The 12,078-nt window shown below is 34.4% G+C and overlaps 1 protein-coding gene across 16 annotated transcripts in view; it reads right to left on the reverse strand.

The window, feature by feature from the left end:
- Positions 1-12,078, reverse strand: part of LOC112158156 (mucin-3A) — a 44,128-nt gene that overhangs the window by 25,800 nt on the left and 6,250 nt on the right. For 11 of the 16 annotated variants that reach the window (XM_036210572.1, XM_036210565.1, XM_036210564.1 and 8 more), the window contains exons 4-26: positions 11,242-11,400; positions 9,686-9,850; positions 9,312-9,449; positions 9,069-9,230; positions 8,682-8,726; positions 8,080-8,133; positions 7,803-7,865; positions 7,548-7,700; positions 7,086-7,256; positions 6,252-6,293; positions 6,087-6,149; positions 5,901-5,963; positions 5,669-5,821; positions 5,357-5,527; positions 4,151-4,198; positions 3,531-3,593; positions 3,253-3,405; positions 2,755-2,925; positions 2,399-2,446; positions 2,049-2,111; positions 1,771-1,923; positions 1,190-1,360; positions 824-868 (exon numbers count right to left, since the gene is read on the reverse strand). In XM_036210572.1, coding sequence (XP_036066465.1) covers positions 824-868; positions 1,190-1,360; positions 1,771-1,923; positions 2,049-2,111; positions 2,399-2,446; positions 2,755-2,925; positions 3,253-3,405; positions 3,531-3,593; positions 4,151-4,198; positions 5,357-5,527; positions 5,669-5,821; positions 5,901-5,963; positions 6,087-6,149; positions 6,252-6,293; positions 7,086-7,256; positions 7,548-7,700; positions 7,803-7,865; positions 8,080-8,133; positions 8,682-8,726; positions 9,069-9,230; positions 9,312-9,449; positions 9,686-9,850; positions 11,242-11,400 — 2,517 coding nt within the window. The remainder of the gene's footprint in view (positions 1-823; positions 869-1,189; positions 1,361-1,770; positions 1,924-2,048; positions 2,112-2,398; positions 2,447-2,754; positions 2,926-3,252; positions 3,406-3,530; positions 3,594-4,150; positions 4,199-5,356; positions 5,528-5,668; positions 5,822-5,900; positions 5,964-6,086; positions 6,150-6,251; positions 6,294-7,085; positions 7,257-7,547; positions 7,701-7,802; positions 7,866-8,079; positions 8,134-8,681; positions 8,727-9,068; positions 9,231-9,311; positions 9,450-9,685; positions 9,851-11,241; positions 11,401-12,078) is intronic. The other 5 variants (XM_036210563.1, XM_036210566.1, XM_036210567.1 and 2 more) reach the window with 5 other exon arrangements.

Here is a 12,078-nt window from a genome sequence, read left to right on the forward strand (position 1 = left end):
GATATTGCATTAAAACTCAATTAATTTGTGTTGATTTTGACTGTATAATCATTGTTGGTGATTTTAACATCCATATTGACAACACTCAGGAAAAGGGACTAAGGGCCTGAATAACACTCAACATGTAACTGAGACCACACACAACAGAGGGCATATTCTTGATTTACATATGAACATTTCCAAGATTACTGTGTCTGATCATTGCTGTGTTGTCTTTGAGAGCACAATTTAAGTACACAGCAATCTTTTGAGGGAGGAGATCACAAAATGGTATATATATGTAAATATTAGTGAGATGTTCAACCAGATTTTTTGTCAAACACCTCCTCTCTCAGGAGATTCTTGTCAAAAGCTTTAATGCCAATATGTTGAATATCATGGATATTGCTCCCAGTAAAGTGAAGGTGATCTCTGGTAGGAAAAAGTCTCCACTGAGAAATTTCATACTCGTAAAGAATGGAAAAAGAAAGTGTTGGAAATCTGAGCGCAGATGGAGAAAAACTAGATTTCAGGTTGATTACGACATTTATAAAAATACATTTTACTTTTTTTATTAACATGTGAAGATGTCTACAAATTCATATTGTGGATTTTTTTTAAGAGTTGCAGACAAATTAAAATACATTATGTTTAAATGCTGGAGTTTAGTTTGTTGAGTATATAAGAAGAATAATCTCTGCTACATGTAAAGGAAAAGACAGACGGAAAGAATTATCAAACATTAAAGTTAAAATCCTACAACTTCTTCCAATTAATATAGAGAATCATATTTTCACCAACTTGAAGTTATATAGTAATAGGATGATTGTTTATGTTTACTTACATGTTAATATTGTACTAGGAGTTGTTGTTGGACAAAGTGTAAAGTCTGAAAAACGAAAGCAGGAAAATTAACAACAAATATTTAGCTAAAGCAGTTCACGTTAGGCTCTAAGAGTTATTATTATTTTTCTGAAAAAAAGACGCTATGGTCTTATTCGATAAAAACAAAAATCCTGTCTTTTGCTGATTTTTTGAGGATCGTTTTTTTTTTGCTGAATCATTGATACAAAATAGGTTCTGTATCAATGTCATCCTATCTACATCATCATTTAAAACTGTCATCAGTAATGTTTATAAATTCAGTTTGCCACAATTGAATACAAAATTGTTTAAATTTAGTTAGATAAATCAAATTTAAATATCTTACTGTATTGGTCCAAAGACTGACAGAAGTTTCCATCGGACGGAATGGAGTTGATACATCCACATGAGTTTTCTGAGATCTGATCACATGCTCCGTACGTCAGACACTGGTCACATGACCACATGTACTGGTTCTCACATCTGCACTGGTAACCATCACTGACAGGAAAACAAACTGTAGAGAACTAGGTTAGTAAAGACTTAAGTACCCAGAATTATTCAGTGAAATGTAAGTTTTGTTATATTTTTGTATTGTTGGGGAAAAATTGCCTTTTTTGGAAGATTCAATAACTCCTTTGCAGTAAAGGTTACTTAAAAGAGGGCCATCTGGACTTTTTGAAAACTTTTTAAGGTTAAAAATATTTTATAAATTATGTTAGATGAGAGGCAAAACACAATAACTTAAAAATACTAAACCCAGATGATCCTGTTTTAAAACATTCTTTGCTATATTCCAATAATAATTGAGTAAAAATACAAGAAAAAAATCTTAAAATTGTTTTTAATTCCCTAAACTCTAATAAATATAAAATTATATCTATTAACAAACATTGAAGAAGATTCTGTTTGTGTCATTAGTTTTACCTGTAGAAATGTTGGCACGATTGATCTGTGTTTGGCTGTTGATGCTGAATGGGTAAACAATGTTTCCCAGAATGCTCCTCAACGTGTTTAGTGCTGTCAGAGCTGTGGTGTTGAGCTCAACAGAAATAAGGTATCTATAAGCAGGTGGAGGTTCTGTAGGAAAAGATTTAAAGATACTTAGATAATGGACTATAAACATGCATCAGTTTATGGAGGTGCTAAAATACATTCAAATTTAAATTCCTGAGTGATAGAGTAATCTTTTATCCTTCAGTTACCTGTCATAGTTGTAGTCATATCAGGCAAAGTTGTAAATAATTCAGTGGGAGTCAAAGAAGTATCTAAAGGGATAAAACATGAGAAGACAGCAACAAATGTATACTGTGACTTTTTTTTTCAATTTACAGACAAATAAAAATACACAATTAGTTTAAATGCTAGGGCTCAACTTGCTGTCTTTAGAAAAACAACATTTCTCCTAAATGTAAAGGAAAAAATAATGGAAATAGCTATCAAACACTGAAGTTAAAATCCTACAATTTATTCCAAGTAATATGGAGGGTCATAGAAGCACCAGATGTAAGTTTTTACCGAGTAATATGATTATCAATATTTCATGGTAACTTACATGATAATATTGTACTAGGAGTTGATGTTGTTGGACAAAGTGTGAAGTCTGAAAAAAAGAAAACAGGAAAATTGACATCAAATATTTAGCTGAAGCAGTTCATGATAGGCTTAAAAAATTAATAATATTTTACCTAAAATATGCTAATTTTCTTATGTGGTAAAAAAAAATGCTGATTTTTTTTTAGGAACATTATTTTTTTGTTGAGTTATTGATTTAAAATGGGTGTGGTATCAATGTAATCATAGCTACATATTTTTTCCAAAACTAGCATCAGTTTATAAATTCAGGTTGCAACATCTAAATAAAAAATCATGTACATTTAGCAAAAATAAGTAAAATATAAAACTTCTTACTGTGTTGATCAACAGACTGACAGAAGTTTCCATCAGAAGGAATGGCTTTGATACATCCACATGAGTTTTCAGAGATCTGGTCACATGCTCCATACATCTGACACTGGTCACATGACCACTGATACTGATCCTCACATCTGCACTGGTAACCATCACTGACTGGAGAACAAACTGCAGAGAACAGTTAGTCATTTGATGAATTGTTTTGAAAAAAAAGAGCCTCTCTTGGAAAATGCAATATTTTCATTGCAGTAAAATTATATATATAAATAAATATTATTTTGGATGAGAGGCAAAAATAACAAACTCAAAATACAAAACCCAAATGATTATTTTTTTAAACATATTTTATTATCATCCAATAATTTAAGAAAAAAAAACTGTTTTGAATTATCATTATTAAATATTACATTATGTCTGTGAAAAATATTTTAAAAAGATTTTGAATATGTATATAAAAGGATAAATAATGTAACATTCTTCTATCATTATTTTTACCTGTAGAAATGTTGGCACGATTGATCTGTGTTTGTTTGTTGATGCTGAATGGGTAAGCAATGTTTCCCAGAAAGCTCCTCAACGTGTTTATTGCCATCAGTGCTGTGGTGTTGAGCTCAACAGAAATAAGGTATCTATAAGCAGGTGGAGCTTCTGTGGAAACACATTCAAAGATGTTCAGATAATGGATTAGAAACATGGAGCAGTTTATGGAGGTGTTTAAACACATTGAATAATAACTTTATGAGTAATGAAGCAATCTTTCATCCTTCAGTTACCTGTCATAGTTGTGTTCACATTAGGCATAGTTGTTAATATTTCAGTGGATGCAGAAGGAGAAACTAGAGACAGGCAAAAAAGATATTACATTAAAACTCAATTAATTTGTGTTGATTTTGACTGTATAATCATTGTTGGTGATTTTAACATCCATATTGACAACCCTCAGGAAAAGGGATTAAGGGCCCGAATAACACTCAACATGTAACCGAGACCACACACAACACTATTTCAGTGGCTACAGGATAAACTAGAGACATGAATATAGAAAGAAAAAAAAAACACAATAAAACTATTCAGTTGTCATGGTTGTGATCATATGTAGTATAGCAGTAAAGATTTCTAAGGGATGGAAGGTGAATCTAAATGTGTAAAGACAACTAATGAAATAAAGTAGGCATTATTTTGAAAATACAGACTAATTTAACTGCTAAAAAGTTGCAATTTGAAATGCTATATGTAGGAGATCAATATTTTCTGCCAAATGTAGTCAAATGGAATCAAATACCAAATATGGAAGTTAAAATTATTGAAGAAAAATCAATTTAGGACCAACTAGAGAAGTTTCTAAGTTGTTAAAGAGTAATATGATCATTATCATCATTTCATGGTGACTTACGTGTTGAAAATGTACTAGATGTTGTTGATAATGGACAAACTGTGAAGTCTGAAAAAAGAAAACAGTAAAATTAACAACATATTTTTACGATAACATTTCTGTAGATTGTGCCAGGAATTTTTTTAGTTCTTTTTATTTAAAAATTTGAAACTAATGTTGAGTTTGTATAGCAAAAAAGTTTTTTATTAATGTAAAAAAAAAAACATCTTAGACAATTTTATGAACCAAATTTGTCACAATTTCAGAAAATAAAATTGTTTGGTAGAATAAAGAGTCTTTATGGACAGAATTTCTAGGCGCAGCCAGGGGCCCGAGGGGATCTGGTTTGGGGACCACAGGATTTCCTCTCTGCTTTTTGCAGATGATGTTGTTCTGTTGGCTCCATCGAACCGGGACCTCCAGCATGTATTGGAGCGGTTTGCAGCCGAGTGTGAAGCGGCCGGGATGAGGGTCAGCACCGCTAAGTCTGAGGCCATGGTTCTTGACCGGAGAAAGGTAGTTTGCCCTCTCTCGGTGGGTGGAGTGCTCCTGCCTCAGGTGGAGGAGTTTAAATATCTTGGGGTCTTGTTCACGAGTGATGGAAGATCGGAGCGTGAGATCGACAGGCGGATTGGAGCTGCGTCCGCTATTATGCGGTCGCTGTACCGGTCCGTTGTGGTGAAAAGAGAGCTGAGCCAGAAAGCAAAGCTCTCGATTTACCGGTCGATCTTCGTTCCAGTACTCACCTATGGTCATGAGCTTTGGGTCGTGACCGAAAGAACGAGATCCCGACTACAAGCGGCTGAAATGAGTTTTCTCCGTAGGGTGGCTGGACGCTCCCTTAGAGATAGGGTGAGAAGCTCGGTCACCCGGAGAGAGCTCGGAGTAGAGCCGCTTCTCCTCCGCATCGAGAGAAGCCAGTTGAGGTGGTTCGGGCATCTGGTCCGGATGCCTCCTGGACGCCTCCCTGGTGAGGTGTTCCGGGCATGTCCCACAGGGCGGAGGCCCCGGGGAAGACCCAGGACACGCTGGAGAGACTATGTTTCTCGGCTGGCCTGGGAACGCCTCGGAGTCCCCCCAGAGGAGCTGGAGGAAATGGCCGGGGAGAGGGAAGTCTGGGCATCTTTGCTTAGACTGCTGCCCCCGCGACCCGGTCCCGGATGAAGCGGAGGAAGATGGATGGATGGATGGTTTGGTAGAATTAGAATAAAATATAAAACTTCTTACTGTGTTGATCCACAGACTGGCAGAAGTTTCCATCAGAAGGAATGGCTTTGATACATCCACATGAGTCTGCAGAGATCTGGTCACATGCTCCATACATCTGACACTGGTCACATGACCACTGATACTGATCCTCACATCTGCACTGGTAACCATCACTGACTGGAGAACAAACTGCAAAGTAGAATGAAAGGATTATGTAAATTAGAGAATCTCAGTTTAGTTGAATCTGATTTAGCTAAAATTCAACAAATAAAAACCCTTTATATGTTCAAACAAATCCTTAATTTTACCTCATTTTGTCATCAATTTTACCTGTAGAAATATTGGCCTGATTGATCTGAGTGTTTCCACTGATGGTGTACGGGTAGCTGATGGTTCCAAGAATGTCCCTCATCTTGGTTATAGCTTTCATATCAGTGATGTTCAGCTCAACAGAAATGGAATATGTATAAACAGGTGGAGGATCTGCAGGGACACATTTAAAAATACTTATTAGAAACATGCTATAGTCAATGACTTATTCAGAAGTATCGCTTTCCTTTACCTGTCACGGTTGTTGTTACATCTTGTTTGGTTGTAAAAATTTCAGGGACAGTTGAAGAAAAATCTATTGACAAGAAGAATTTACATTTTTTTATTTAGTTTTTAGAATATTTGTAGAAACGTTCTCTGCTGTTTATGACAATGTTATATGATGAAATTGAAGGAAATGTTCTGTTCTTCACTTAACCTGTTGCGGTTGTTTTCACATCTGGGGTGGTTGTAAAGATTTCCGTGGCAGCTGTAGAAAAATCTATAAAAATGAAAAATAAGAAGAAGGTTGGAAAATGTTGAGGTTTATGAAGCTGTGTGAATGTGGCTTGATTTCATGATGGGATTATGTATTTAGTCTTACATGTTGATGCTAAAATTGTTGTAGTTGGACAAGCGGTGAAATCTATAAAACAACACATACATTAAAACATTTTATATTTAGCACTTTTCCAAAGAAGATTTGATAAGTGGTTATTTAAGGAGTCACAAAAATGTGTACAGGAAATGCCACAAGTCGACAACTCTTGTAAAAACTTTTCTATTTGGTAATTTTAAACTAATGTTAATCAAATTTAAGCAATTTTTGTTTAGTTTTGAAAAGATTTATCAACTTAGTGAGACAAAATAAAAAACTTCTCATGAGATACTTCACTGAAAACTGATTTTTTTCCAGTTTTTTTAATTGAAAACCTGCTTTTAAATTGTGATTTAAAAAGAAATAAATAATTAGTTACCACAGTGAAAACATTTTTTAAACAAAAAATTTTGTGTTTTATGACTGAACAGTGAAAAAATATATGCGATCAAGATAGCTAACTTCTTGAAAACTGTTTATTGTGAGGAAAGGTTGAAAAAAATGACATTTTTTGGACGTGAGGTCAATAGTATCACTTCACACAACCTGTTTTCTCTGTTTGTGTGAATGATAAATATTGATAGTGCATTTACTTAGAAATGTCAGGACCAGATAAAAGCTAATCTTAATGAGGGTGCTGATTTCATTACTTTGAATTGAAGATTTCACCGATGACTCACAGGGTGGCAACAATCTTTTCGTGCAAAACAAACTTGGTTTCTATAACAGCTTATGTAAAGTGAAAAAAAATGTATGTGATAACTAATATATTGCACAACATTAAAAAAAAACCTGAATCGTTTTACTTTAACTGTAAAAGAGCTGTTTTAAATATCATACTGTGTTGATCCACAGACTGGCAGAAGTTTCCATCAGAAGGAATGGCTTTGATACATCCACATGAGTCTTCAGAGATCTGGTCACATGCTCCATACATCTGACACTGGTCACATGACCACTGATACTGATCCTCACATCTGCACTGGTAACCATCACTGACTGGAGAACAAACTGTAGAAAAAAAGAAATAGGTGTATTTTTTGTAAAGCTACCATCAAAACAAATAATTTTATTTTCAAAAGGGCTTTTGATATTATTGGACACTCATGTCCATTTTGGGAAGGAAACTTTACATTTCATTCCATCTTGATGCTGTCATCAGTTGTACATCAGTCAGAAATGTTTAGGTCTTAATACTTTTTAATACTTTTTAAATACTTACTTAATACTTTTTTTTTAGATAAAATCACATAAATGATAACATATAGTCTAAACAATATTTTTTTCTTAAATTAGTTTCACCTGTAGAAATGTTGGCCTGATTGATCTGAGTGTTTCCGTTGATGCTGTACGGGTACGTGAAGTTTTCCAGAATGTTCCTAAACCTATTTATTACAGTCACACCTGTGGTGTTCAGGTCAACAGAAATAACATATTCATAAACAGGAAGAGGATCTGCAAAATAAAATAAAACAGGCAGATAAGACACAGTTGGGTGTTAATTTTGTTGTTGTTACATTTATCTGATTTGTCTTCGTCGTTATATAAAGATGTTACCTGTTCTGGGTGTGGTCACATCTGGTGTAGTTGTCGAGATTTCAGTGGAAATAGTAGATGAATCTAAAGAATGAAACAAATTGAGACAAACATTAATACTATTAAAATGTGACAGATAAATAGTTAGTAACTTTAACATCAACATAAATGTTAGATGGTTTTAATTGAAGAAAAAGATGGATTAAGGTGTTTCAAATAATTTATTTCATGCAAAAGTTTTTATACGTTTATAATTTAGTTAAATTGCTGGAAAAAAAAAAATCTTTATTTTAGTTACCTGTCACAGTTGTTGTTACATCTGGTGTAGTTTTAGTGGTAACAGTGGAAGAATCTAAAACATAAAACATTAAAATGAGTGAGATTAAAAGTGAACATTTTATTTGATGGTTAGTAAGTTTGTTATTAAGATAAATGTTAGACAGTTACAGCTACAGTTTTGTCAATAAAGAACAAAAAAAACTGTAAAAGACATTTCAAACAACAAATACAGGTGTTTTTGAAACTTTTACATTTATACAATTTTGTTAAATTTATGTAAAGATTTTGCTCCACATTTTAGCTACCTGTCATGGTTGTAGGTTATATTTGGTTATATTTTTTCGAAGATGTATGATGTACCTAAGGCAACAGGTGAGTGTGTTCATATGAAACATGTTGATTTATTTGAAACTAATGTTGACAATGTAATGAGAACTGGAAATTGTATAATCCCTTAAAATGCTGGATTATAAATACTTTGTACCTAAACATAATTTTTACCAGCAGTAAAGAAAATATATTAAAAATAAGCAAGTATTGAGAATTTAAACACAATATTCAAACACTTTTCTTTTTTTATAAAGTATTATGTTTATTGTTGTTTTCTGTCTTATAACTTACATTCTAGGGAAGGGACAAGCGTTGTAGATGGACAAACGGTTAAGTCTGAAAAACAAATCACAGTGTGGTTAACAAAGAGGAAAACTAAAAGAACTTTACATCAAGTTGCACCGACAAGAATTCCTGATTTCTTAAAGTTTAATTATCAATTCACTGCATATTTAAATTTAAAGGAAACATGATATGATGAGGCAAGATAATAGAGGTTGATAATGAGTATTTTTAGTATGACATTCTTAGCGACAATTAAAAAAAACATTTCACTAAATAATTTTTTAAAGAATACAGATGTCTGTGTTCAGAAACACACCTGACAACAAATTTCAGGATATAAAGTGTTCAAGATATTTAAAATATGGGTTTGATACGTCAGATTGTAATACTTACTGTTCAGTTCTGATTGACAGAACTGTCCATCTGTAGGAACAGTCTGAATGCATCCACATGCACTGCCTTCATCACATTTCCTGTAGGTGGTGCACCTGTCACACGGCCACAGGTAGTTATTCTCACATCTGCACTGAATGTCAGATCCAGCTGGACTGCAAACTGCAAGAGAACATTTCATTTAACAAATAAATACAATGACAAGTTTCTAGACATTGAGAAATGGAAAATTTTTCTTCTTACTTGTAGTGACATCAGCATCTGATATGTTCACGTCAGAGCGGATTTGACGAGGGAAAGTGAGGTTTGCAAAAGCGCTTCTCAACTGTTCTGTGTCCTTTATGTTTATCTGAATGTCCAAACGGTATTGGTAAACAAAAGCTATTGGGAAAAAATCAGACAAAAAATAGTTAAAGCAAATGTATATATATACTTCTATGACTTTTAATAGCTTTTGGAAGTTGAATGTGTCAGGGACAGTGTGTTAAAACAGGTCAAACCAATGTTAGCTATTTTTAAACCACTTGAACCCTGGAGTTAATATCAAATTTTACAAACTAACTAATGGTAGGATTCTTATCTTTCCATTAGTGTGTGAGCCTGAGGTGAGTCATCACCTGACTTTGGCTGACAGGATGACCCGTCCGATGGTATTTTGTTGATGCATCCACATGTGCTGTCAGTGACCTCATCACAAGCTCCATAGGTGAAACAGCTTGATTTGGGCCAAACATACTGATCCTCGCATTTGCACTCAATGTTGGTGCCATTGATGTAGCACACTGAAAAAAAAAAAACTTTCAACAATAACATAGAGTATAATCCCACTGGTTAGACCAGGAAGCAGCTTACTGTCATTTACAGCCTGCTGACTATCATTCAGTCAGAAACAGGTCCTTCACAGACTGGTTTGATCACCTTTAGAAATGTGCTGGTTGTCTTGTCTGTTTACAGTAGATTTGGGTCGGTGCCATCAGTGACATTTTTATGCTTATGACTTTCTGTCTTTATTGTCTCTGAGTAGTGGAGCGTGTCATGAATGTGTAGTTCAGGTATGAGGAAAAATGAAGCCTTTGCTTCTTGTTTTAAGCCATTCAAGTTAAGCTTCAATGATTTAGGCACTTTTCAACAAAAAACATTCAAGTGTGCAAAATGAAAAGAAATGTCCAAAAATCTTTTCCCTGCATTGATTGCTTTTCCTTTACTCCCCCTAGTGGCAGAATTGTACATTGCAGTCAGGAATGGGTTACAAACTTGCTGTTTTCAACACGCGTATATATTTTTTTCTCTTTATAACTGGGGCAGATGTTTGACACTCCTATCCTAGTGTCCAGTTATGATGTCATTCTCCTGAAATTGATATTTGTCTCTTTGCTCTAGTCAAATGTCAAACTTTGTTTTTGTAATCCCTGAAAATATAAACTTAGAAAATCTGATTTAAATATTGAGATTCTCCCTATATTTCATTTTCTTCAGTACAGCTATTGATAGATTTTCATGGCCGTACCAAACATCAGCCGAGACTTTCAGTTGCCCCTGTCTGTTTGTTTAAAAAGATCCATGAAATGTAAAGATTATCTTCCCTAAAAATCGGATATGAGGGGTTTCCTGGTCATGGATGAAAGCGTTTTTTGTTTATGACCCAAATTACTTTTGGATGGTGGCAGCTGCTGGCTGCTCATTACTTCTCAACAGTCATTGACAGCACTTTTTGAGACTGAACCACTTCATTTTCCTTCTTTAGCCACACTATAGTCTGGTTAGAATGAGTTTAAAGAACTTCTTCTTCACTCACTTAAACACTTCAAAAATGACCTGCTTGGGGCAAAGAAAAGCTAGATTTTCCTTAGATTACACAGTTTTGTTTCAAAACCAGCCAATCTCCATAAAATCCACCACCTATACCACATAAAACATTCTCTCCACACCTTACTATGACATTTCAAATGTAAAAAAAGTTTCAATTTTCATTTGCTATTCTTGTCTTTCTTGTAGCCCCCACCCCATGCAGGTGTATGTGACCAAATTATACTCCTCCCAAAAAACTCAATCACTTAAACTTTGATTCACGTGTTGAATGATGACCGAACTTTTTGTTCAGCTCCACCTGTCAACCACCATGTACTGTCACATGACATTCAATTCAACTTTGTGTTTTCCTGGAAATGTTTACCTGTAGTCAGGTCAACCTGTGTGATGTTCACTGAAGGATCCAAAGTCAGGATAAATTTGGTATTCTTCAGAAAATTCCTGAGGTACTCCACTGTCCTGCTGTCGGTCAGATTCAGCTCCACATCAACTTCATACTCAGCTTTATCTTGCTGCACTGAAACTTGTTAAAAAAATCATATTAGTAAAAATGATGGAATTAGCTTATTTACTTTGATTGCATGAACACTTGACTGTGCTGCATATCAGTGCAACGCTGCTTTTCAATGCTTCAGAATCCACTGGAATGGCGTTAAATGCATAAATAACTGAAGAATTAACCATTGTGCTGTCTTACAATAAAAGTGGGGTCATCTGGACCCCACAGGACGTAAAATCCTGTCCACTCCTGTCATGGGATAGGTCATACATTAATATAATGGTGGGGTCTTTGGGACCCCCATAAGTTAGCACGATGGTTAAGAATGTCAATCAAAGAATGTCAACAATAGAGATAAAGCTCCGGTATTAAAAGGTAAAAAGCACAAATAAGTGAAACTAACTACCCCTATGGAATTTTAAATGTTCGTTATTACATTGAGAATCCAACAATATATTTTTCAAATCAAGGAAACAAGGAAACAATCTCTATGTCTAACCACTATAGGAATATAACATTTAAGACACTGTATTTCTAGAGCATTGGAGAAAAATACAGACACAGTTTCATAGCAGGAGTGGATCATTTTTAAATCAGCAAATCTCAATAGTCACACAAAATAGCTGTGTTATAATGTATTTTAAGAAAAAAATACTGAATGGAAAAATTGTATAAACCAAAAAAGCTAAAAACCTTGAAAAT

This window comes from Oryzias melastigma, linkage group LG24 (assembly GCF_002922805.2).
Source record: "Oryzias melastigma strain HK-1 linkage group LG24, ASM292280v2, whole genome shotgun sequence".
Lineage (NCBI taxonomy): Eukaryota > Metazoa > Chordata > Actinopteri > Beloniformes > Adrianichthyidae > Oryzias > Oryzias melastigma.